Source organism: Protopterus annectens, chromosome 7.part0 (assembly GCF_019279795.1).
Source record: "Protopterus annectens isolate FY-2018-M chromosome 7.part0, PAN1.0, whole genome shotgun sequence".
Classification (NCBI taxonomy): Eukaryota; Metazoa; Chordata; order Ceratodontiformes; family Protopteridae; genus Protopterus; species Protopterus annectens.
Genome location: NC_056739.1, coordinates 569,930,609 through 569,958,494, shown reverse-complemented (window position 1 = coordinate 569,958,494; position 27,886 = coordinate 569,930,609). Strand labels below are relative to the sequence as shown.

General features: G+C 45.0%; 1 protein-coding gene across 1 annotated transcript in view; it reads right to left on the bottom strand.

Moving 5' to 3' along the window:
• Positions 1-27,886, bottom strand: part of PELP1 (proline, glutamate and leucine rich protein 1) — a gene marked incomplete in the record, with an annotated part of 1,137,423 nt that overhangs the window by 844,624 nt on the left and 264,913 nt on the right. Inside the window, 1 exon segment of the mRNA XM_044076299.1 lies at positions 24,998-25,069. Within this exon segment, the coding sequence (XP_043932234.1) occupies positions 24,998-25,069 (72 nt within the window).

Below are 27,886 nucleotides of genomic sequence, written 5' to 3'. Positions count from 1 at the left end.
ACTACCGCCCCATTAGCCTGACGAGCCTCATTTGCAAAGTCATGGAACTTATAAACAAAGACACTGGTAATCTCCAAACTCTGAACCCCACCCAGTTCGGGTTTGTAAAAGGCAGATCATGTCTCCTAAACCTGACAGACTTCTTTGAAGCAGACACCAAAGCCGTAGATGAGGGTAAGGTGGTTCACACAGCCTATCTAGATCTTGCAAAGGCTTTCGACACCATCCCCCACTATGGAATTATAGATAAACTCACTAAACTAAGTATAAATCCCTATGTCACAAGATGGGTTGCCAACTGGTTCACTGACCGAACCCACACTGTGAAAGTAGCAGACTCCAAATCCAACTTCAGACCAGTGACAAGTGGAGTACCACAGGGTACAGTCCTGGGTCCTCTCCGATTTGGTATCTACTTCTCTGAAGTACAGGCTAATACAGAAGGTCTTTGGCTAACGAAGTTCGCAGATGACTGCAAACTAGGAGCCATAATCAAAACTCCTAACGATGTGGACATCCTACAAAAGGGCCTCACTGAGACAGATGCCTGGTGTCAGACATGGCCTCAAGCTCAATGCCAAAAAGTGCATTGCCATCCCCTTTGATAAAAACTCTGTACCCATGAACTACAACATAGGCGGTAGTATACTTAACACCGAAAGTGTGATAAGAGACCTTGGGACACAGGTGGACAGTAGTCTCTCTTTTGATAATCACATTGCCACAGTAGTCAGAAAATCCTTCTACGTGGCACACCTCATCACAAAAGGTTTCTCATCCAGAAAAAAAGAGGTCATTGTTCCTCTCTACTCATCACTCATTAGACCCATTAGAGAGTACAGCGCCCCTTTTGGTATGTACCTCACAAGACATCTACAACTGGAAAGGCCGCAGAAATACCTCACAAAGAGGATTACCGGCCTCAAACAGATGCCCTACGCAGACAGTCTCAAAAAACTCCAGCTTTACTCCATCGCATATAGTCTACTCAGAGGTGATCTCTGCCTAACATACAAAGCTATGTCAAACCCAGAGCTATTGGACATGCTCCACTTAAAGAAATCCCAATCCCTCCGAGCTACACGCTCTAGGGACCTAAATCTTGTCACCACAATAAACAGAACTTGCCGGAGGGATAGATTGCTGTCCCAGAGACTTCCCATGCTCTACAATAAACTACCTATCTATAGCAAACAAAGCTCTTCATTAGCACTCAAGAAAAATCTTGATTGGATGGGAAATGGGAAATTCACCCCGGGGATCACTTCTGTGGCTCTGTTCGACAGTGGCACAGCAAAACAATTTTCTTGGGTGGCAAAATCCAGGGTACCTTTTTGCTGGGCTTATATAGGCCACAGGGCCGATAGCCTAGTACCTACCTATGAACCATGTTGACATTGAGACCACTCAAGAGGCATCACAATGGACCTGCTTAATTTGTCCACAATTCCCGGGATGTGTGCTGCTAACATAAGGCGATTTGAAGAGACTGTCCATTTCCATACTCTCACTGCTTCTCGACAAAGAGGGTAAGATTTGGTTCCTCTTTGTTGATGTACCACACTACAGATATGATGTCCATCTGTACTGCAACTGTCCAGGCGGAGAAAGTCTTGAAAGGCCTGCAAAACTAGGAGGACTGCTCTCATAGCCAGGACAGTGATATACACCTGGGCCTCTATGACAGACCACATACCTTGGACTGTCCTTCCCAAGTAACCCCCCCTGAGCTGGGACATGTCTGTGGTTACAGTGGCCTTGGGGAGGGGAAGAAAAAAAAGAGATGGCCTTCGTGGAGTTGGTTTGAGTGAATCCACCATAAAAGGTATCTTTTGCATTCTCAAGTTATCTTGACTGGCATGGGTAATGGATGATACAAGAATGGACCACTGAGTTGAAGGAGTTCACTGAAGAATTCTCATATAGAACCTGGCCAGCGGGGACAATGGTGATAGTTGCTGCCATGGAACCTAAAGCCTGAAGTATGAGTCGGGCTGGAAGGGATGAATTTTATATCATTTTCTTGACTTTGGTTTGAATAAACACTCTGCAATCCCAAGGAAGAGAAGCTATCTGACTGTATACAAATGAGGACCAATTAACTCCAGACTGTGTGCTGGTGTAAGTTGCAATTGACAGATATTCCTAGATGGTAGCAAAGTTGAAGTAGTCTTTTGTCTGCATGAGCTGATACCTGGTTGAAGCAGTCAGGAGCCAGCTGTCTAGATATGGAAATACTCAGAATCCCAGCAGTCTCAAGTGAGCTGCTACAACTGCCATGCATTTGCTGAACACCCTGAGGGTGATATGACCAAAGAGCAGTGTTCTGAACAGATAAGCTGGCTACTAGTCAGAAGCATAGGTATCTCCTGGAGCACCTGTTCATTTTGATGTCATAATATGCATACTGAAGACCTATCGTGCACATCCAATCATCCATCTGTAGAAGAGGCAGAATGGACTGAACTGTGACCATCCAAAACTTTGTACACTGAACAAATTGGCCTAATTTTTAAGATAGAGTTTTGGTCTCAAGCCCCACTGTCTTTTTTGGCTCCAAGAAGATCCTTGACTAAGTTTCGGACCCTCTCCGGTCTGGGGGAACCTCTTGGATGACATTTTTCTAGCAGCTTTTTTTTTTTTTCCCTAGGGAAGCGGCTTCCCTCTGACTAGGTGAAACATCACGGATTTTCTTCTGAACTGTTGGAGCAGGTTGGGAAAACTGTACGATATAACTTCAGGGTATAATCCTCTGCACCCATGTATCTTTTGCAATAGTCAACCAGAAAATCTGCTGCAGGGATAGATGACCCCCCCCACTGCCTCCAGAGGGGGACAGTCAGTCCTCCTTTCAGCAGCATTGATACGGCCTACCTAAGAATCTCTAGATCCCTGGTACTGCGGACAACCTCCGCCACGATGGCAGCATCCTCTGCTCGAGTTCCCCCTCTGTCTCTAGGGAAACCATCTCCATGCGACTCCTGGGAAGGACTCTGGGGCTTTTTAAACCACATCTTTCTACCACCTCATTGGTTTCTAGAGAAAGGCCTTTGAGGGGTAGAAAAATGTACACCCATGGCAGACAGGGTCTTTTCTATATGTTCACACCTGGAGAGTGCGCCCTTAACCTTGGGGCCAAAGAGAGACATTCCGCCAAAGGGTACATTGACAAAAGAAGAATTAAATGATTCTGCAAAATCACACAAGTCTCCCGATGGTTATGCATGAACCTGCCTACCATGAGGTACCATCTGCAGCATGCAAGATCAACCTCATGGACAAATAAGATATAGATTTGGAGGGTGGCCAACTGCAAGGAAAAATATATTCCCTTCGTCAGAGGACATGGACCCCCAAAAGAGATTTGGTAAGCTCCTTGATCAAATCCCTTTGTAGTCTTGTAAAATATGCCTAATAATTCAGTGACCTAAGAGCGGAGGTTGGTGAAGCATAGACATGCTTCCCAAATCTGTCCAGCACCCTGGACTCTGTTAGGAGGATGGACAGAGGAACTCTGTTCCACTAGTTCCTTTCTTGTAGCTGCAGCAACAACCATGGTATCAACAGGTACTCCTTTACTCCAATGTGCACGGATTTTAAGAATGGCAAGCATCTTATATGGGCTATTAGGAATAGACTCAACCGTGTCTGCCTACTTCCGTGCCCGCTGAGAGACTAGTTCTAAGATCTTGCTGGCAAGATGGAGTCACCCTGGAGGTAGATGGGCCAGACCTGAAAGCCTTCAGAAAAAATGATTACTCCTTGGGAGGGGGGTATCAGAAGACCAACCAGCTCTGTTTGAGGAGCTCCAGGATATGTCCAAAGGAGATATCATCACGTGGTGATCTGGGAACCCCTTTCCCTCATGAAAATCAGTGTCCTCAGTGAAAGATTCCTGTGGGGAGTCTAAGTGCTTCCTTTTGCACATTCTCTGAGGAGTTTCCTTGATGGGGTGTTCTAGAGAATTATCGAAGAGATAACAAGGACCTGATTGGCTGGCTGAGGGCTAGTTTGGGTTAGCTGTCTCAAAACACAGAACAGAATGAGATAGTCATCTGATCCAATGGGGCAGGGTGGCTGTTCTTGAGGCACAGAGAAGACTCTCTCCACCACCTCAAATGCAGAATGCCTAGAAGACACAGAAGTCGATGGATCTGAAACTGAACTCACTCAGACTGTTGGCCCCTGTAGCCTCTGTCAGCAATCCACCCAAGGAGGGAGTCTGACCCGAGCTATCTAGCGCTAAGGCTCCGAATGGAAGAGACGGCTCCAAGAGCTTCAGAGTCAGCTCCAAGGTCCCATGGCTGCGCCAATGCTTCAGCTCAGAGTATCCCCTGAGCCAGTCAATTCAGTAGAATGAGAGTCTTAGTAACAATCTTTGGATCCGAAGAAGACACCCACATGGATTTTGGATTTGACAGTTCCAAAATGGAAGGACAGATCAGAGAAGGAGAAATCAAAGGGGAAATGGCTCGTAGTTGTCTCTCAAGCCCAAGGGGGGGGAGGTTGAATCCAAAAGGACTCTCATGTGTATTTGTGTTTTAAGGAACTTCCTCATCATCATGTCTGCATATGCTTCAGAAAGGCTCCTGAAGGATCTAAGAAAGGGGGGTAGTGGAAGGGGGTCTAGAATGCCTTTTTGGGTGACTCCAAGAAATGGATAGGGAAGCCTGAAAGAAACAGGCTCTGATGGCAATGGAGAAGTATGAATCTGAGAGGTGCCTTTTGGTTTATCAGGCTTCTTAGGGGTTTAAGACCCAGCAACAGATGAAGACTTTGAAGGAGAGAGACCCCTCAAAATTAACTTGTTCTTGCGATCAAGAAGGGACCAAGAGTTGAAGACAGCATCTAAATGCACAGGACCCAAACAAACACATTCTCTGTGGGCATCAGAATTTGGGGTCTTATGCCCACAGGAAATATTGAAATACACTTTTTAAAACCTGAAGGTTTCTCTGACATATTGTTGGCAGAAAGGGTTTTAAACTACTAGACACAGAAGAAAACTACCACAACAGAAAACCAGTACCTATACACTAACCAAATAACTATAATAAGAAACAAAAAACAAACATGAATATCCTTTGTCTAGTTTTGCTTCCCTTTTCTCTTTTTTTTTTTTTTTTTTTTTTAGCTAACCAAGACACAACAGAAAAGCTACCGACAATGGTAGATAAGAGTACTCAAAAAGTACAAAAGCTAGCTGTAAAAAGTTAACTAAAGAAAACTATAATAAAGAGTAACAATCAGGATTAATGCTGGAGAAAGGAAAGAGACAGTTAAATTATAAAAAATATATATATCAAGATTCACAGGCCACAAGAAAAAAAACTGCAATATAACACTCAAGAGTTCGCAATCCACATCTGTACCCAATGGCAGCAACAAGATCTCAGGTATGTTAGGTTGGTGAGGCATTCTGGATAAACGGAGGAGCTTAATAGTTCTAGGATTCAATACTCTGGAAGAAGAGGCAGAGATGGATCAGAGTCTCGGATCCAAACCCATCAGTTGAGGAATGAATGAAAATGACTATCAGATTTCACATTACATATGGGCATTGCCCTTAACAAGACATACATTTTTCATTTATTGCATCACAGTTTGTGTAGCATACATCATCATAAAGACATATTTATATAAACATGGATTACATTCTGACTAGAGTGGTCCTTTACATTACCTTTTTTAAGAGACTTGCAGTGTTTTGGTAGACATTACCTTCATGAATAAAGAAGTTATGTCCTTACCATAACGTTCCATGTGGAGTGTTCATCTCGCCTTGGTTATTACACATGGGTTCGGAGCCGATCCTCGGCTCCGTGCCGGCCGACTGCAAGCTCTGCATAGAGAAGAAGCTCGAGGTCATCTAATACCCACAATCCCCCTCTGCCTTTACCTCAGATCTAGTTTGCAAGCAAACCAGACATAAAGAACACGCACACATGCCAAATCTATATACATACATGTACATATATACAAACATACACAAGTGTATGATAATAACACCACCAATGCAACAGCAGAAGGAGAATACTCCAGACCAGGCACCAAACTGAACGTTCTTCCTAAGGGTGGGAGGGGTGGGAGTGTAATAACCAAGGCGAGATGAACACTCCACATGGAACGTTATGGTAAGGACATAACTTCTTTATGTGAGAGTGTTCAATCTCGCCTTTGTTCTTACACATGGGTAGCGTCCCTAGCTCCATGATCCTGAGGAACTCAAGGGAGAACGTTCTTGAGCACAGTGGAACCAAAGGTTGCCCTATCCCTAGAAACCCTGTCCACTTTGTAATGAGAGATAAATGTATGTGGTTTAGCCCAAGTAGCAGCCGCACAGATAGTGTCTAGTGGTAAGCGAGCTGCGTGAGCCAAGGATGTAGAAACTGATCTGGTGGAATGTCCTTTGGGTTTGACTGATAATGTTTGATCAGAGGCCTCATAAACATATGTGATACAGTCAGTTAGCCATTTGGAAAGAGTTCGTTTTGTAACTGCAAGACCCTTTCTGCTGTCAGCAAAAGCTACAAATAGTTGATCAGACTTCCTGTGATCTTTTGTTCTATCCAAATAAAATCTGAGTTGTCTATGGACATCCAGTTTGTGCAACATATACTCCAATTTATTAGAGTGGTTCTTAAAGAAGGTGGGTAATTCAATGGACTGATTAATATTACTAGAAGAGCAAACTTTGGGGAGAAAGGATGGATTAGTGCGTAGGGATACTCTGTCCGAGTGAAATATTAAATAAGGATGTCTGACAGAAAGAGCCTGAAGCTCAGACACTCGTCTAGCAGATGTAATGGCCACTAGAAATAGAGTTTTCCATGACAAAAATTTCAATGTGCAACTTGAGGCTGGTTCAAAGGGTGGCAACATCAATTTAGAGAGTAACAGGTTCAAATTCCACGGTGATGTCGGACTTCTGACTGGTGGTCTGATATGAAAAGAACCTTTTAAAAAGGCTTTGCAAAGTCTGTGAGCCATAATAGGCGCACCACATTCCTCTACATGATAGTTAGAAATGGCAGCTAACTGTACTTTTAAAGTAGCAGGGGTAGCTCCCTCATGAAATAGTTCAGTCAAGAACTCCAAAATCTTGTTTAACGGAGCTATAACAGGGTCCAAATGATGTAACTCCGCCCAGAAGACAAAACGTTTCCACTTACTGGTGTAAGTCATTGTAGTGGAAACTTTATGAGAAGCCACTAAAATATCTTGAACCGCCGATGTAAGGGGAACAGACCTGGCTAGAAAGGGAAGCGGAGCAGCCAAGCTGCTAGATGGAGAGATTCTAGAGATGGGTGAGGAACTCCTGATGAGTGGGTCAGTAGATCTGGCTCTGGGTCCAGCATCCAAGGTCCCCGAATGCGGTGATGCAATAGAAAGGGGAACCAAATTTGACGAGGCCAGAACGGGGCAATGAGAATAATAGTCCTCTGAAGGTTGTTGGCTTTCTGTAGAAACTTTGCAATCAGGGGAAATGGAGGAAAAGCATATAGGAGACCCGGGGGCCAATCGTGCACCAGCGCGTCCCTGGGGACTTCCCCTGGAGGGGGTAATAGGGCAAAGTAGCTCCTGCATTTGGCATTCATTGGAGACGCAAACAGATCGCAGGTAGGCTGGCCCCACTTGCGAAAAATCATTCTCGCAACTGACTGTTTGAGGGACCACTCGTGAGGCAACAGTATTGCCCTGCTCAGCCTGTCGGCTATGACGTTGGATGACCCCGGGATGTGCGTTGCGATCAGAAAGCGACCGGTGGACTCCGCCCATTGCCAAATTCTCATGGCCTCTCTGCATAGTTGGTAAGACCTGGTTCCCCCTTGCTTGTTTATGTACCAGACTACGGACATGTTGTCTGTCTGAACTGCAATGGTCCCTGGAGGAAGAAGGGGAGCAAAGTGTTGCAACGCCAAAAACACTGCCCTCAACTCCAGAACATTGATGTGCAGATTGTACTCCATATTGGTCCATTCGCCTTGGACTGTCTGTCCCTGAAAGATGCCCCCCCCACCCTATCAGGGAAGTGTCCGTGGTTATCGTCGCTGACGGTGTGGGTAGCACAAATGGTCTTCCGCTGGACAGGTTGCAAGTCTGTAACCACCACGTTAGGTGTGATTTGCATGTTTTCGTTATCAATATTTCGTGGGTCAGAGGAAGTTGTTGGAATGACCATTGTGCAAACAGAAGCCATTGTAGCACTCTCATGTGCAGTCTTCCCAATGGTATCGCAATGAGAGAAGCTGCCATGAGACCCAAGACTTTCAGAACAAGCTTTGCCGGAGACTTTTTGGACGACAGCAGAAGAGAAATGTTGTTTTGAAGTGCTACTATCCTTTCTGTAGGAAGTCTTAGAACTAAATGATGCGTATCTAATTCCGCTCCTATGAATAAGATATGCTGTGATGGCTGTAGCAAAGATTTTTCGAAATTTACTGAAATTCTGAGGTGTGTACAAAGTTGTAGGGTGTAATCCCTGGCCTGTATCAGTTGACGCCTGGTGGTGGCAGACCGGAGCCAGTCGTCCAGATACGGAAACACCTGGAATCCTAGGCGTCTCAGATGAGACGCTACCACTGCCATGCATTTGGTGAAAACCCTGGGGGCTGTGGTCAGACCAAAGGGCAGGGCCCGAAACTGATAGTGACTGGCTCCCAGCCGGAAGCGCAAATGATCCCTGGACGCCCTGGCCATTTTGATGTGGTAGTATGCGTCCTTCAGATCTATTGAGCACATCCAGTCGTCCTTCTGTAAGAATGGTAGGATCGATTGAAGCGTGACCATTCGGAACTTTTCCTTCTTGACAAAGGTGTTGAGATCGCTTAGGTCCAGAATCGGCCTCCAGTCCCCTGTCTTCTTTGGAACTAAAAAGAACCTTGAGTAAGTTCCGAATCCTATTTGGTCCGCTGGGACTGGTTGGATGACTCTTTTTTCTAGCAGCTTTGAAATTTCCGTAGCTGCTGGCTCTCGCAGATGGGATGGTACATCTGGGAGTTTTCTTTTTGGAATGGGGGCGGATAGAAAAGGGATTTTGTAACCTCTGGTAACAACACTTTTTACCCAATTGTCTGAAGTAAGGTTTTGCCAGGCCTGAGGGTATAAAGCTAAGCGACCCCCGACTGCCTCCAGAGCAGGACAGTCGGGCCTCCTCTCAGGAGTGCTGAAAAGGCTTCCCGGGGGGTATCCCTGTCACCTTGGTTTTGCGGACCCCCTCTGCCGCCCGGGCGGCGTCTTCCACCTCTGCCCCCTCCTCTGCCTCTAGAGGGGGCATCACCCTGTGTGTTTGGGAAAGATCCTTGGGGTTTTCGAAACCACATTTTCCCACCACGTTGCCCTTTGGGGTACGGTCTAGAAGGGGTGGAAAAACGGACTCCGACAGCAGACAGAGTCTTTCCCTCCTGTTCACACCGGGTAAGGGTCTCCTTTACTTTAGGGCCAAAGAGTGTGGCTCCATCAAATGGGGCGTTAGTAAAGGAAGACTTGAAGGCTTCCGCAAACGAACATAAGCGCATCCAGGATTGCCTACGAAGAGCAATCGCTGAAGCCGCTGCCCTACTCGATCCTTCGGCTGCGTATGACATCAGCCTCATGGACGAGTTTACAATGGATGTAAGGGTATTGAGATGTGCTGTAACTTTCTCTGAAACCGCAGGATCTGTAGTACCCTGGAGGGTATCTCCCAACTCTGACTAGATCCCTCTGTAAGCGAGTAAAATGAGTCAAATAGTTCAGGGAACGCATAGAGAAAGCCGCTGAACTAAAAATGCGCTTCCCGTATCTGTCCATGGTCCTAGAATCTCTGTTAGGTGGATGGACAGATGAGGAAGACTCCGACATCTCCTTTTTCGTGGCCGCTGCCACCACCATGGCGTCCACTGGAACTCCTTTAGTGAGGTAAGCCTTGTCCTGGGGTGCAGTGATGTACTTATTAGGCTTCCTAGGGACTGGTTCCACCATCAGGTGTCTCCCACGCCCTTCGAGCAATCAACTCCATTAACTCATCGAAGGGCGGAGTGACCCAGGAGGAGGAAGGGCGAGCACCAAATGCCTTCAGCAAGACTGACTTATCCTCAGAAGGGGGGAGGGACTGCCAGTCACCTCTCTGTTTTAGGATCACCAAGATGTCAGAAAAGGAGACATCTTCTGAAGGTGACTTAGGGGACCCTTCTGACTCGTCCAAGTCAGTATCGGATGTCAAAGATTCTTGTGGAGAATCTAAGTGTCTCCTCTTACACAATCTTTTCCTAGGGACTTCTTCGTGGGGAGCATCCGAAGAAGCCTCCGAGGAAGAGGGGGCACCCTCCGACACCGGTGCTCGACGCTTGGATGTAGCCGTAGGTGCAGAGGAGGATAACGGTCCTTTATGGGGAGGAGAAGCTGTCCCTGCTGATGTGGTTGTCTGGGTAGACAACACCTTCCTCATGAGGTCGAAGGCCCCCGGGTCCCGAGTCGAGGTATCTCCCGGTTCCGAAGAAATGGGAAGAATCCCCGAAACAGGAACCGAAGGCACCGACCCCGAGGACGGAACCGAGTTGATCCGCGCCAAAGCTCCGAGAGGGAGTGTCGGAACCGAAAAATCGGTCCGACTCTCGGTCCCGGAACCAAGGATGGATCTTCGGCTCCGAGACTCCAGTACCAGCTCGGACGGAGTCGAGGTGAACGGTGCCGACCGAGAAAAGGACGGTTCTGGCACCGAGGGCTCCACAATCATCAGTTCAGCTTCTTCCGGCTCCGAAGACTGGACAGGTCTCGGAGGAGGAACAGATGGAGATAGTGGAAGGCCTTCAAGTCTCGACACCAACTGAGAGGAGACCGAGATGAGCTTGGATAAGGCCGTATTCTCCATCAATTTCTGCACCACACGGTCCACATCGGTGTCGGAGAGGGGCCTGGAAGAACGAGTCGAAGGGATCGAAGACGGAGCCGACCTCAACAGAGTCGGTGGAGGGAACTCAGTCACCGGTTCCAAGACTCGGGGCTCGGAAACTGCCAACAGTTGAACACTCGGCCCCGAAGTCTGTGGAACCGGTGATCTAACTTTACCCGAAGAGCTCGGAGCCGATGACTTGGGCTCCGACGTCTTCGATTCCTTCGAGGATTTGGATGCCTGGTCTAAAGCATCCAGAGCCTCCTGGAAAGAAGGTTTTAATAACCCTCTGTCCATCAGTTTCCTGCGCCTATCTGTCATGACCCTCCCACTAAAAGAGTGACAAATAGAACAGTCCTCTTGTAAGTGGAGAGGGCCAAGGCAGTAGACACAAGAACTGTGGTTGTCAGTAACTGACATTTTTTGGCCACACTGGCAACGTTTAAAGCCTGATTTAAGTTTCTCAGACATTTTCCAGTAAGAGAAAAAAGTCAAGTCCAGGATAAAAGTCAAGTCCAAGAGAAAAAAAGTCAAATCCGATGTAAATGTCAGTCCGGTTGTCTAATTTAAGTAGGGGTGGTAGGCCCCGAAAGACTCTAACCAGTTAAACAAAGTTAAACAAAGTTAACGGTACCGAGAATTTCTCTCTACACACACACCATACACTAAATATACTACAGGTAATTTTTGAACAACTTTTCTTAAAAAATAAAGTTATATCTTATCTGAAGATGCTCGAGCTAGCTCCCAGCGATGCGAATGCAGCAGCGGCAAACTAGATCTGGGGTAAAGGCAGAGGGGGATTGTGGGTATTAGATGACCTCGAGCTTCTTCTCGATGCAGAGCTTGCAGTCGGCCGGCACGGAGCCGAGGATCGGCTCCGAACCCATGTGTAAGAACAAAGGTGAGATTGAACACTCACATATAATAATTTCGGAGGTATTTAAACCTCTCTGTTATAAAACACTTTTTATCATTCTTACAAAAGAAAAAAAAAAGAAATACCTGGAAGTTCCACGAGTTCCTAACAGTCCACAGCCCTAGATATGTAATTTGTCAATGGGGGGGGTAACTTCCATACCATGCCCTAGCAACACAGCAAGGTTAGTAACAAAGACACACGAAAGACTGGAAGAATTAAAGGGGGGAGGTACCACTTTGACAAGCTACATTTCAACAGAGTTATCAGGCAGACGTGTCCTCCCTTGTTATTTGCTTTATGTTTAGTGCAAGGGACTCAAACTCAATGACATAACTGGTATGGTAATCATGAAAAGTTAGCCTTGCTTGCAAATGACAGTTTGTTTTTGGTAAATCCAGGAAAGGACATTTTGGAATTGTGGAACATTACGCTAGACTATTTCAGGTCTTTTTGGGATGCAAAATAAATCAAGATAAAGCCTATAGCAATAAACTGTGTACCCACATGAGTTAGCTCAGCAATACCCATAGTGGGATACATTAAGATGAACTATCAACATGCATGAATTAAAAAAAGATTCCGTTATTGTAGCTACGGATATGTGATCAGAGAATAAATAAAAGACAACACAAAAACTGAGAAGCTAGATGGTTAGCAAGATAGAAACAATAAAAAAGGTTTTTAGTCCCTCTAGTTACATTTGTCCCCCCCCCCTTGGGACTCAGTGCTCCACATCCATGTTGGATCCATCATCTTACCTGCTACCCTCCCTGGACTTACTCTGGCATTGTTGGGGTCAGATGTGGATCCTAAGAGCACCCTAGGGGCTCGGCCATCTTTGCAACCACCCTCATGTTTTTATTCTGCCCTCTTTATATGCCCTACCCCCTCCCTGCCTCATCCCTGTGCTGATTATATCGAATGGTAACGCTCCACTTTGGGATAAGACTCCTCTAAAGGAGTGTCATCAACAAGGACAGGCACACCCACACCTCCCTGCCACTCCATCAGTTGCCTGAACCACTACACAGACCTGGGTCAACTGGGATGTACAGAGATTTAGCCCTGTACTTCACTGGGTAAGACACATTTTTTTACCAACCAGAGGAGAAGCTGCAGTTGATAACTGAAACTTGAAGGAATTTGAGTAGGAAGAAAACTAGAGGAAAGTGGGATAAGTTGATTCTCCCCATAGAGCAAGGTAGTTTAGAATTACCTGATTAGAAAGGATACTTCAGAGCTACACAGTTAAAGCTTTTATATGTAGCATAAGTAGAAGGTTAAAAATCTGTGTGGAAAGGGATGATGATGAAATGGGGAGGGTATTTCAGAAAAATAGACATCAAGGGTCTTGACTAAAGTCCTTAAGGAAACAGCAACAAACTTTAAAGATTATTATATTAATAAAGTAGCAGAAACTATTCTAAGAACTAAGCCAACATGGGAATGGAGAAAGGAGATTTTACCAAGAGAGATGACTCCAAGTAAAGGTACAGAGAACAGACAAGGGGGCTGCAATTTACTGAAAGACATACCTAAGAAACCAAGTTACTGGATTCAAACAACAAGGGAAGGAAAAGTAATACAGTGGGATAAGACCAAGCGGAAGTCTGGACTGCAGGTTAGAGGCTGCCTTCTCTACCAGGAACTGGCAACAATGAATAAGCAAAAAACGATAGGTTCATAGGTTCTAGGCTATTGGTCCTAGGGCCTATATAAGCCTAGCCAAAAAGGAACCCAGGCTTTCGACACCTAGGAAAATTATTTTCCTGTGCCACTGTTGAGCAGAGCCACAAAAGTGATCCCCGGAGTAAATTTCTTATTTCCCATCCAATCATCAAGATTTTTCTTGAAGATTGCTAATGAGGAGCTTTGTTTGATATAGATAGGTAGTTTGTTCCAGAGTATGGGAAGTCTCTGGGACAGGAATCTGCATTTAATGCAAGGCCAGCTCTGGTAAAGTTTTTAATAGTCTAGAAAAGGGGTTGCTGTTAAAAAGTGATAATTAGCAGGGTGTATAAAATACTATATAGGTTCATAGGTTCATACTAGGCTATCTGCCCAAGGGCATTTATAAGCCTAGCCCATAGTTATGTGGCTTTCGCCACCCCTTTAGTTTGAATAAAAACTATGCCTATTATTTTGCTGTGCCTCTGTCAAGCAGTGACACTGAAGTAATCCCTGGGGTATATCTGCGATCTCCCATCCATTGGTCAAGATTCCTCTTGAACAAGGCCAGCGAGGTGCTCTGCCTCACATGTACCGGGATTTTGTTCCACAGCATAGGGAGTCTCTGGGTGATGAATCTGTCCCTCCAGCACGTTCTATTTATAACCGTGTCAAGGTTTAAGTCTCCCGCCCTTGTGGTTCTGAGGGATCTAGATTTTTTGAGGTGAAGCATATTCATCAAATCTGGGTTTGACATGGCCTTATATGTCAGGCACAGGTCACCTCTGAGCAAGCGGTATGAGACTGAATAGAGCTGGAGTTCTTTCAGTCGGGCAGCATAAGACATATTTTTGAGACCCTTTATCCTTTTGGTAAGGAACTTTTGGGGCCTTTCAAGCTGCAGCAGGTGTCGGGTCAGATACATTCCGAACGGGGCATTGTACTCAATCATAGGTCTAATGAGTGATGAGTACAGGGGGACGATGACCTCCCTTGATCTAGATGTGAATCCCTTCATGATCAGGTGGGCAATATAGAAGGTTTTCCTAACTACTTTAGCAGCAGGAGTGTCAAACGAAAGGCTACTGTCAACCTGGGTCCCCAGATCCCTGATGACTTCTTCTGTGCTCAGTGGATTGCCACCTATATGGTAGCTAGGGGTAACCTTGTTTTTCCCGAAAGGTATGACTATGCATTTCTTGGCGTTTAACTTTAGGCCATGGCTCTGGCACCAGTTATCCGTTTCTGTGAGGCCCTTCTGAAGGATATCTGTGTCAGATGTGTTTTCTACTATGGCGCCCAGTTTGCAGTCATCTGCAAACTTTGTCAGCCATAACCCTCCTGTGTTTGCTTGTACTTCAGAAAAGTAGATGCCGAACAAGAGTGGACCCAGGACTGAGCCCTGTGGGACACTAGTGACAGGCTTTGTGTCTGACATGGCTCCAGCAACTCTGACCCTGTGGGTTCTGTCACTTAGCCAGTTTGCAACCCATCTTGTGATGTATGGGTTTACATTCAAGCTGATGAGTTTTTCGATGATACCCGAGTGGGGTATTGTGTCGAAGGCCTTTGCCAGGTCGAGGTAGGCTGTATGGACTGCCTTTCCCTCATCAATGGCCTTGGTGACTGTCTCGAAAAAGTCAACCACGTTTAAGAGGCAGGATCTGCCTTTGACAAAGCCAAACTGGGTTGGATCCAAAGTCTGCAAGTTCCCTATGTCTTTATGAGTTCCATTATGATCCTCTCCATGACTTTGCAGATAAGGCTTGTCAAGCTAATGGGGCGGTAATTTCCAGGGTCGGTGGAGGCACCGCCCTTATGGAGTGGGATCACAGTCGCCGTGCGCCACTCCTTGGGTACGTATCCTGAGGTGAGGCTAAGATTAAACAGCTGTCCTAATTGTGGGTTTAATTCCTCGTTGAGTTAGTGAAGCACACAGCCGGGGACACCATCCGGTCCCATGGATGCTGTGTTTTTGCCTTAGTGAGAACAATTCTCACCTGGGCATTGGAGATGTTTGGGGGGCTACAATCCTTTGGTATAGATATCTCTCCTTTTGGGGAAGTTTGCACTGAACCTGTCAGCCAGTATGTTGGCAATGTGTAAAGGTTCAGTAATTTTCACATCATTTTGAACTAATTCTGAGCATACCTGGGAGTTTCCTCCTAGGTTTCTGACATAGCTAAAGAAGGCCTTATGATTGTCTTTTGAGTCCTTGGTGATTTTTCTCTCAAAATTTGTCTTGGATGATTTTATGAGAGCTCTTAGTTTTTTACTTATGATGATCAAAGGTGTCTTACCTTTCAAGGATTTTGCTCTATCTTGTAGTAGCTTACTGCTGTTGTTGTAGAGCTTGTTTATGGCTGGGGTCCACCAGACTGGACGCTTGCCTTTGGTACAGAGAGTCTTAGTTTTGTTTGGGATAGCCTGATCCATGCAGTCCTGTAGGTGCTGGTAGAAGGCATTTGTAAGTGATTCAGCGGTTCGAGTAATATTTACCACTGGTTCAGGGGCCTTAAAGGAGACCACACTAGTTTTTAGAAGTGTGAAGTCAGCTTTTGAGAAGTTTTTCACTGTGGTCTTTTTTGTTTCAGGTGGGGGCGGGATGAGGACCTCCAGCGAGATTAGTTTATGATCTGATCTCACCAGTGAGGGGTACACACTTCCGGTGTTGAACATTTTGATCCCATGTTCGTGATGATGAGATCAAGTATGTTTTCTCCTCTTGTGGGGATGGTGACTAGTTGTTCCATGGCATTTGAGTTTATGAACTCCAGGAATTTTTGGGTTAGAGTGTTTGGGCTTGAGTAGTGTTCCCAGTCTATATTAGGGTAGTTGAAGTCACCTAGTATGATGGTGTTTGGAGATACATTTATCCCCTCCAATGTTTTCAGGAAGGCCATATGAGGTTCCTGAGTTTGAGAGGGTGGCCTGTAACATGCTACAAATTGCAGAGCAGTCTTGCCTATGGTTAATTGCACCTGGATGGTCTCTGATGCATCGTGCGTTGCCACAAACCTTGAGGTGTGGGTGTCCTTTATGAATATGGACACCCCCCCTCCTTTCTTGGTGTTGTCCGGATTTTGGGGCCGGAACGCATGATATGAGGTGAAAAGTACAGTTTTGTACCTACCATAAATGTAGATGTTCGAAGATCCACATTGCTGCAGTCCTAACACTTGGGTAGTCCGCTGTCCCAGTCGGCCCGAATACCAAAGTATAAGGCTGACGTCGGTCAAGGCGCATTTGTCTGACATCAGGACGTCAGGGTACAAATGCGCATGACCGACGTCATATCCTCAGTCTTTTCTTGCCCCAGATGTCAGAAGACCCTAAAAAGATAAGGCCAAAACCAAAAAACACCAAAACACTCCTGTACCTAATATATGTACAATATATACAAATTTACAAAAATAGAACCTCACCCACACAACCACCCCTAAACACAGAGGGAAGGAGGGAGGGAAAATTGGACTGCAGCAATGTGGATCTTGAACATCTACATTTATGGTAGGTACAAAACTGTACTATGTTCTTCATCTCACATTGCTGCAGTCCTAACACTTGGGTAGAATCCCAAAGCAGAGGTAAGGGAGGATGGCTAAACTATAATGAGGCAGGAGCTGCCAAAATGCCCTGCAACACAGCAGTGGCAAAACCAGCCCTGGACTTAGAATAGAGAGGAAGGTGGTAATGCTTGGAGAAAGTATGCACTGAACTCCAAGTAGCTGCCTCCAAAATATCCTTAGTTGCCACCCCTTAGAAATGCTGTTGAAGTGGCAGTAGCCCTAGTGGAATGAGGCCTAATCCCAGCTGGAATCTCCTTGCCATGATGGGAGTAACAGAATGCAATGCAAAACCCAATCCACTTAGATATAGTTTGTTTTGACACAGGCTTGCCCTGAGAACTCAAAGCAAAAGAAACAAACAACTGCTGAGACTGCCTAAAATCCCTAGTCCTGCTTAAATAATAGCAACTGCCTGTGTACATCTAAAGTGTGCAAAATCGTTTCCCCCCTATTTTGGGGATCTGCATAGAAAGTAGGCAAATGAATAGTTTGGTTTAAAGCCACACTAGAAACCACCTTAGGCATAAATGAAGGATTAGTGCGTAATGATACCCTATCCTTATGAAAAATCAAAAATGGCTCAACCGCAAAAAGGGCCTGCAATTCAGAAACCCTTCTTGCAGAAGTAATGGCCAACAAAAAAGCAGTCTTCCATGACAAGTATTTCAACTCAGCAGTAGCCGCAGGCTCAAAAGGTTGTAGAGTAAGTTTCTCCAACACAAAATTGAGGTCCCAAGCAGGAGTAGGAGCTCTCACGGGGGTCTTATATTCTTTGCCCCTCTAAGAAATTGCTTGAACAAAGGATGAGAAAATAATGGTGGGTCACAATCATAGTGAGCTGAAATTGCTGCAGCATGAATCTTAATGGAAGAGAAAGACAAACCTTTGTCCAATAGCTCAGTAAGATATTGAAGAGCCACACTCAAATTAGGCTCAGAAACATCCAAATCCTTTGCTGCAGTCCAAAATAAAAATCTCTTCCATTTTTCTGCATACACTTTACGTGTACTAGGTCTTCTGGCTTCCATAATCACATTCAAAACTTGTTGAGGAAGTTGAGACCTGCTGTGGTTCAAAACAGAATATGCCAGGCTGTTAGATGAAGAGAGTGAAGCTTGACATTGAGTAGATGACCGTCCCTCTGAGACAAAAGGTGTGGAATTAAAGGTAAAGGCCATGGAGGCTTTCTTACCAGATTCCTCAGTAATGGGTACCAGTGTTGCCGAGGCCAATCTGGAGCTATCAAAATCATCCTTGGCTTGTCTTGTCTGACCTTTAGGAGTACCTTTGGGAGGAGAGGCAGAGGTGGAAAGGCATACACATGAAGATTTTCCCAACTGAACGAAAGAGCGTCCACTTTCCAAGCTGTGTGATGAAACCTTTTTGTGCAAAACTTTGGCAGCTGGTGGTTTAGTGGAGAAGCGAACAGATCTATGTCTGGAGTTCCCCATGGCACTGTCAATTTTTGCAATACATGAAGATCCAGTTTCCACTCGTGGGGATCCATGATTTGCCTGCTTAACACATCTGCTAAGGAGTTCTGTGCTCCTGGCAGAAACCTCGCCTGAAGAGTAAGCTGCAAGCTGAGCGCAGTCTCCCACAAAATCATTGCTTGCCTGCATAGAGGATAAGAATGTGTTCCCCCTTGCTTGTTGATGTACCACATGACAGTTGTGTTGTCTGTTAGAATCAACACCTGCCCTGGAAGAAGTAACTCCTTGAAAGCCATCAATGCAAACTGGACTGCTAACATCTCCTTCATGTTGATATGTAGATGCTGTAGTCTGGCAGGCCACTTGTCTTGTATCCACTTTCCATTCAGATGAGCTCCCCAAGCTATGTCTGAGGCATCTGTCGTTAGAATCTGACTCGCCTCTGGCCGGGTCACAGAGAGTCCCTTGTTTAGGTGACATTCCTGAGCCCACCACAAAAATTCCTTTTGAATGCAAGGTATTATTTGAATGACAGTGTCCAGATCCCGGCAGTGCTGTGTCCATACATTTTTGAGATACCATTGTAGCTTCCTCATATGCAGTTTAGCATTGGGAAGCACCAGAATACAAGATGCCATGAACCCTAATGCTTGAAGGACTGTCCTTGCAGTCAGCACGGACTGATGAGATAGTTGATGGAAGTAAAGGGATAGACTCTTTTGTTTGTCCGGGGTTAAAAAGGCCATCTGGGCTGCTGTATTCAGTCTCACACCCAGAAAGCACATGTCTTGAGAGGGTACTAGACTGGACTTTATTTCGTTCACAGAATACCCCAGGCATCTTAGCACTGCTATCACATATTCCAGATGCTGAAGAAGCTCATCCTTTTCTTGAGCCAGAATCAGACAGTCGTCCAAGTAAGGATAGATTTGTATTCCTTTTAGCCTGAAAAAAGCTACAACTGGAGCCAGAACTTTTGTGAATACTCTGGGCGCAGTAGATAAGCCAAAGGGCAATGCAGAGAACTGATAATGGGAATTTCCAGCTCGGAACCGCAGATACTTTCTGCAACTGAGTCTGATAGGCACATGAAGGTAAGCCTCCTTGAGATCTAAAGTTACCATCCAGTGATCTTTGCCCAGCAGAGGTAAAAGCTGTTGTAACGTCAGCATTTTGAACTTGGGAATGTCCAAATAAGTGTTGAGGATAGACAAATCCAAAATTGGTCTCCACGTGTTCCCCTTTTTTGGTACTAGGAACAGGCGAGAATAAAATCCTAGGCCCCTTTCTGGCACAGGAACCGGCTGAATGGCCCCTATCTGGAGCAACAGAGAAATTTGCTTGTGAGCCTCTTTTCTTTGCATAGGAGGAATGTCTGGCATGCCTTTGAAAGGAGGCAAGGTATGGAAATAAAACCTGTAACCGTGGTGAACGATATCCAATACCCATCTGTCTTGGGTAATAACACTCCAATTTTCTTTGAAAAGCGCCAGCCTTCCTCCCAAAGGTGCTGCCAGACGAGAAGGCTCTGGCAGCTGAAAAGGCAAGTCATTGGGTCTGCTTACGAAAGGACTGACCCCTGCCCTCACCAGAAGACTGGGCAGGCGAACTGCCTGTTCTAGGCCTAAAGAACCTTGAGCTCTGCCCCTACCACGTCTAGATCTACCCCTAGACTGAGAATCATAAGAAGGATAAGTCCACCCCTTAGTAGGCCAATTTCTACTAAACTTTGGAGGCTGAACCTGCAAAAATCTTTAACAGTCTGCATAGACTTAGCCTTGTCCTCCATTTTCTTTAAAACTGCGTCCACAGGCACCAAATAACACATCAGATTGTAAAGGAGCATCTAAAATCCTTGTCTTTACATGTTCAGCTAAATTCTGATCCCTGAGCCAGGCGTGCCTGCGAAGAACAGAACCAGTGGCTGCCACCCTCGAAGAGGCCTGTACAGCATCAAAACCACATTGCAAGGAATGCTTACCCACCTGTTCAGAAACATGAACTAAATCCTGCAACTCTTTACACTCAATACCTTCCGCCAGAGCATCTACCTTAGACTTCAATTGTGAAAGGAGATAATTTTGGTATTTCAACATGTGAAACTGGCAATTCAAAGCCCTCATGGCTAAAGTGGAAGAAGTATACACCTTTTCCCCCATCTATCCAAAGCCCTTGCCTCTTTATCAGAAGGAACAGGATTTTTAACAACAGAAGCCTTAACACCTTTAGGGCCCTGAGAAACAGTTTCTGGGTCTGCCCTAGGACTCTTAAAAAGATACTTATGAGCTTCAGGCACCCTATAATACCTGTCCGGTTTAACTGGGGCAGGAGGCAAAGAATCAGGGTTCAGGGAAGCCTCTGCAAAAACATCCTCTACCACATCCAGAACAGGAGGTATAGCTAAAGGCCTATGCTGGGGTAGAAACAAAATTCCCTAAGCCTTTTCCTAGAATCAGAGAAATCTTGACCTTCCCATTTAAAATGCTCCCTCATGGAATGAAGAGTCTCTGAAAAAGAAAAATCCTCAGGAGGAGAAGCCGAAGGTGTAGAGTCATCCACATCAGAATCAGAATAAGGAGGATACTCCTGCAAGTCTTCAGCCGAAGACTCAGAAGCCTCCGAACACTGCTCAAAACTCTCAAGCTCAGGTTCCACCCTAGGCCTCTTATCAGGGGGGGGGTATAGAACCTCTAATCATAGTAATCAAATCTTCTGCCATTTTAAGCATATGTTTCTTAGGCAGAGACCCTGAAGAACTAGGGGAGACCTCCACTGAAGTTAACCCTGGCCTGCCTCTAGAAGGAGTCTTGGAAACAGAAGGGGAGGGCCTAACCACCTTAGGAAGGGAGGGCAAAACAGCTACCTGAGAAGCCCCTTCAGCTTGGCCTACCTCCTGAGAGGACACATCTTGTAACAGTAAAGTCTCTCCCTGAGAATCCAAAGGAACTTCTGGTAGAACCACCGGCTCCACCGAGCCCTCTAAAGAACCGACGTCCGGGACAGACGGTTCTTCCACCTAAACTTCGCTGCTTTGTCCTTGCGCTTTTAGATGAAGCGGGCGGAGCATCCGGCGGCATGTTGTAATTACAACGCTTCCCAAAACTAACCTGGCACAATCTAATCTTCTCTTAATAGTGCGTTTGTTAAATCTAGCACAAGAGCGACAGCCAACAACGTCGTGCTCAGGCCCTAAGCAAGGTATACACAATGTATGGTAATCTCTATGAGGTATCTGTTTCCCACAAGAAATACAGTTATTCACTTTTTCTGACATCCGGTTAAATACTGAGGCAAGAAAAAAACAAAATATTCCCCAATGGGGTACTTAGCCAACTTTGATTCGGTCTGAAACTCCGACTTCAGAAAATTTCAGAACGCCAACCTGCACTCGCAATACTGCTTCTGCATTGGACCATGCGGCAAAAAAGACTGAGGATATGACGTCGGTCATGCGCATTTGTACCCTGACGTCCTGATGTCAGACAAATGCGCCTTGACCGACGTCAGCCTTATACTTTGGTATTCGGGCCGACTGGGACAGCGGACTACCCAAGTGTTAGGACTGCAGCAATGTGAGATGAAGAACATCCTGTTAGTGCTGGGGTGCTCTCAGGAGCCTTGAACCCAGTTTCTGTCACAGCACAGACATCGATGTTCTCCATATTGAGAAGGGCCTCGAGTGCGTGCATCTTGAGATTGAGACTTCTGGCGTTGAGCAGCATTACCCTTAGTTTTTTTTTCTTTTTGGTGTTCTAGGGTGGTAGGTTTAGAACTTGAGCCTTGCCTAAAAAAGGCACTATGGGGGTGGCAAGAGCCTTTGCCAATATTCGGAAGCCCAGGGGTGACAGGTGCAAGCCGTCCCTTGCGAAGCAGCGTGGCTTGTCCCGCATGTCATCCCAGGCAGACAGACATTGGATCCCCTTTGAATGACACCAGAATTTAAGCCAATTATTAAAGCTGATCATCTTATCACTGTATTGTCGCATCATTCTAGGTGAAGGTAGGATACTGCTCAAGGTCAGGGTCATACCTGCCTGGGCTACATAATCAGAGAGCTCCTCGATGTCCCTTTTCATGTAGTCCAAGGAGGTACATCTCAGGTCGTTGACACCAGCGTGGACAATGACTGAGTCATACTTGTACCTGCTGTTGAGAGACCTGAGTGCTTGTGTTATGTGGCGGATTCTAGCGCCCGACAGGCAGTTTACTGTGACCTTCTCCTTACTCAGTCTGGTGAGCGGGACGTCAGTGTGTCTGACTATGGAGTCACCAATGACAAGTGTGTCTGGCATTGTGTTTGGCCTTAGAGGCTGTGACTGTTTGACACACTGACTGTGTGGTCTATGTGTTGCATGTGTTGGGTCCTGAGGTGGTAGTTGTTTGGGTGTCTGCTTTGGTGGCCTCTGCTGTTTTGGTAGATTTTTGATCAGAGCCTCCAAGTATGTCTTTGTGTGATTATGTGTATGATTTGAAGTTGTGATGATACTATGTGTGACTGGGTATGTATTGTGTGTGGTTTCCTTCTCCTCCTGTCTGGTCTTGCCAGTCCTATGTTGAGAGAGCTCAGCCTCCAGTTTGGCCGTATAGTTGCATCTCGCATGTATTTGTGTTTTGTGGGAGAAGGAGAGGATTGTCTGTGTACATGAGGCAATTGTAACATTGCCTCAATATTCCCAGGTTCACCAGTTGAGCAGGAGAGGACACTAGCAACTGATCCCTCGACATACTAGAAGTAGTAGATAAGACTTTCAAAGGACTCCGGGAGAAGTGGGTTTTAGGCTGGTGGGGTACTATCTATAATAAGAGTGCTTTATCAAGGTGCAAGTACTGTAGGAGTAAGTGCTAGGCTTATAGATAGAGAATAGTCTACTTGGGAATCAAGTAGAGATGAACCTTTCAGTTATAGGATACGCTCTTTGTACAGCTCAAGAAAGGTAGTTTTAAGGGAAAATTTGAAAAGTGTAATTTAGGTGGCCCGAATAGTTTAACCTTATTTAACCGCCGCTGCTCGTGTGCAACAGTGGCAACTCGGCGCTAAAATGCGCGTTTACCGTGTTTTATATCAGGGGGCTGAAAAAAGCTAGGAACTGGCCCAAAACGACCAATAGACTACAAGTTACTGGCTGAAACCTCACAAAACTGGACCAGCAGGCAGCTCAATGCTTCCCACTCCCACTGGTAAGCAAGGGAACTTCCTACTTCCAAATTAGGCAAAGAATCAGTAACAGGAACTACAAAGTCCAGGGATCAGCAACTCTGAAACTGGACTACTCTAGCTCAGTAAGGCGGGAAAAACAAGAGATATTTTTTTTTTTTTTTTTTCAGAAACAAGGAGAAACAGATACAGTAGACACTTTTAAATGCTATAAATCGGCTATCACAGCCTACAGAAACAATTTGCAACAATTACAGATTTTAAAAGTAACAAAATGAGAATTCAAGTGCAATAACAGAATAAATGCAGAAAAACAAATACAATGTATCAGCAAGCAGGCGAAATACAGTCGCTAGGTAATTAGAAGTGGAAAGCCACAAAAAATATACTTAAATCAGGTAAAGTCACTTTTTTAGCTCTCTGAAGCCTGGATTACTCTGTTGGCCACCACGAGGATCTGTGCTGAGTAGGTACAAGCTGGAAAATGCGCGTTTAGCATGTTTTACATCAGGGGGCTGAAAAAAGCTAGGAACTGGCCCAAAACGACCAATAGACTACAAGTTACTGGCTGAAACCTCACAAAACTGGACCAGCAGGCAGCTCAATGCTTCCCACGACTTTAATCAATGAAAGTTAGAAAAGAATGTTGGAAAAGAGAATTAACAAAGGAATAATAGGATGACATCTTTATGGCTCTCAAGTATGCAACAAAGTACAGAAGGTTTAGAATTTTTGCACGGGACCATTTGAAAAGATATGTTATACCTCCAAACAGACTTCAGAGAATTCTTCCACAGGTACATAGCAAATCTTGGAAGCTAGATAGGAGACATGGGTATTTGGAAATGTACTTTTTGGGAATATAACAAATTTGCCAATTTTAAAAATTCCTTACAGAGTATTGTCAGAAATATCGGGGGAGCAAATGGTTGTAATTAAGGAAATAATTCTCTTAGTATGGGATAAAAAGATCTAAATTGCCTAGCCATAGTAAATGGAAACCAAAATCTAAACCAATTTTAACTGAATGTTGTTCAGGAGATGGAAGGCAGGAATTTAAAAAAATTAAATAACGGTGCAAACGAAAATTAAGAAAACATATGTATACTGCATGAAAACAAAGGAAAATATTAATTTCTATACCAATGTATTTGTACTCATTATACTTTAAAATGTGAGGACTCAAAACATACTTAAAAGACAAGGCCAAAGAAAAGAATTAAGCTTAGTGTGACAGTGATGTAGATTGGGAAATGGAGCAATCAAAATTATGCTTTCAGTGCTATAGATTTGTGCCTCAGAATTAGGCTACCCTGCTTTGTAGGATGAACTGAGATGCTCTAATCAGCTGCGTTTAATGTGGAAAAATGAACTCACCTGTAATGCTCCACAGGAACGGGGATAAAAGGTCATACAAGCTCTCATTCCATCCAAAGCAGCTACCTGGCCCTAAAGAAGAAAAATAGGAGAAATGTAAGACTAGAAAGTGAGACAAATTTGCAATACAACTCCAAAACAGAATGCATAATGTGCAGTATACATACCTGATTACAACAAAAAAGTATACATACCGGATTATAGCAAAAACTGTTAAATGACTCCCCATCAAGAAAACTTTCCTCACTTCATTAAATTTCGCTCTAAGTTAAAATTTGCCTTTTCCATAGTAACACGACCCTTAAAACTTGATCTTTTCTGTCAACACTTAAGCACTTGAACATTATGTTGCTAATCACAAATACATGTACATGATCATAATCTACAGCGACAGACAAGTGAATAGGTGGTTATGGTGCATGATCAATAAAACTCTTATCAAAACACAATCTGACTAAAGTTAACTGTCACTTCCTAACCCACTGAATCAATAAAATTAAAAAAAAACCCTTTTGTTGAGGGGGAATTCCCCTCAACCCATACATCTCTGAAATTACACAACACTAAGGGCAAGGAGAAATTTACTTAACCCCAACTGTTCCAGAATGTTGCTGTAACAAAACCTGTTCATCATACTGATCACTGCTGCACTAGCCTTAAATACAAGAGTTATATCCTGCCAAGGATATAACAGCCGATCAGCTTCCAAGGGTACCTGACATGCACCCAAACTGTCTGGCAGCTCAAGCTGACCACATAAAAGGCAAGTTTGGGTGCCAAGCCCTTCACAAAGTACAGTTGTGTACACCTACCATAAATGTAGATGTTTGAGTGTCTTCGCTGTTGCAGTCATGACTGTAGGGTTCTCCCCTGCCGGCAGGCAGCCCTCGGTCGGCCAGAATCCCAAAGTCTGGGTCTGGCGTCGGCTGTTCAACCATGCTCCCTGACGTCAGAGCGCCAGGAGTACAAAGCTGACAGCAGACACCATCTTCTCCAGTTTTTCTTGCCCCAGATGTCAGGAGTCCCAAAATGAAAAAGGTCCCATAACCTTTGCAAATACACCTCAGAAGAATGGTGAAAAAAGGAACCACACAAGTAAGAGGGGACAGGAGGGAGGGAAACCCAGACTGCAACAGTGAAGACACTCTAACATCTACATTTATGGTAAGTGTACACAACTGTACTATGTTCGTCGTGTTTCACTGTTGCAGTCAAGACTGTAGGGTAGAATCCCAAAGCTGAAAGAAAGGGTGGTGGTCAAAAAGAAGGGGCGGCTAAAAGGCCCTGCAAGACTGCAGAGGCAAAGCCTGCCCTAGACTTAGAGTAGAGAGGTAGATTGTAGTGCTTAGAAAAAGTATGCACTGAACTCCAAGTTGCAGCTTCCAAAATGTCTTTGGTAGGAACTCCCCTGAAGAAGGCCGCAGAAGTGGCAGCAGCTCTGGTGGAATGAGTCCGTATACTCCCTGGGATTTGCTTTCCATGGTGTGAATAACAAAATCTGATTCCATGAGCAATCCATTTAGAAATGGTCTGTTTTGAAATGGCTTTACCTTGGGAACTTGAAGCATAAGAAACAAACAATTGTTCTGATTTTCTGATGTCCTTGGTTCTGTCCAGGTAAAAACGTAGTTGTCTGTGTACATCCAAGGAATGTAAGATCCTTTCCCCTTTATTTTGAGGAGTGGGGAAAAAAGTTGGCAAGTGGATAGTTTGATTTAAAGCCACTTTGGGAACCACCTTAGGCATGAAGGTAGGATTAGTCCTCAAAGATATCCTGTCTTGATGAAAAATAATATAAGGTTCCACAGCCATAAGGGCTTGTAACTCTGAAACTCTCCTGGCAGAGGTTAGGGCTAACAAGATAGCTGTCTTCCAAGATAAAAACTTGATGTCAGAAGAGGCAGCAGGCTCAAAAGGAGGCAATGTTAGTTTTTCCAAAACATAGTTGAGATCCCAAGCAGGAATGGGAGGAGATCTAGGAGGTCTTAAGTTCTTAGCTCCTCTGAGAAACTGCCTCATGAGCTGGTGGGAAAAGATGGGAGGGTCTGAATTATAATGAGCAGAAATAGCAGAGGCATGTATTTTAATGGAAGAGAAAGAGAGACCCTTATGTAAAAGATCTGTCAAGTAAAGTAAAATTAAGATAATGTTAGGAAGAAGAGGATCAGAATCCTGAGCCTGTATCCAGGAACAAAATCTTTTCCATTTTCCTGCATAAGATTTTCTAGTGCTAGGACGTCTGGCTTCTAAAATGACATCCATAACCTGCTTGGGTAGGAAAGAAGAAATCAAAGGCCCTGGATTAACCAGGCCGCCAGGCTGAGAGTTCTGACATGAGAGTGTAGAACCTGACCCTGATGTTGGGACAGAAGGTTCGGAGACCGAGGTAAAACCCAAGGGGGCTCCAGACATAGGTTTTTTAGAGTTGGATACCAAAACTGTCAAGGCCAATTTGGAGCCAGCAAGATTATCATCTTGGGTTTGTCCTGTTTTATCTTCAATAAGACCCGTGGAAGAAGAGGAAGAGGCGGAAAGGCATATCCCCGAGAGGTTCCTCCAACTGAATGACAGGGCGTCCACTTTCCAAGCCTCTCTGTGGAAAGTCCTGGTGCAAAAAATCTATAGTTGATGATTGAGATGAGATGCAAAGAGTTCTATGTGTGGGCATCCCCAGACTGCTGTTACCATCTTGAATATTTTGGTGTCCCGCATCCACTCGTGTGGATCCGAAAGATTTCTGCTCAGACTGTCTGCCAGGAAGTTTTGTTTCCCTGGTAGAAACTGAGCTTGAAGATCCAGATTGCAAGCTAGAGCTATGTTCCATAGATCCATGGTTAGTCTGCAAAGGGGGTAGGAATGAGATCCCCCTTGCTTGTTTATGTACCACAT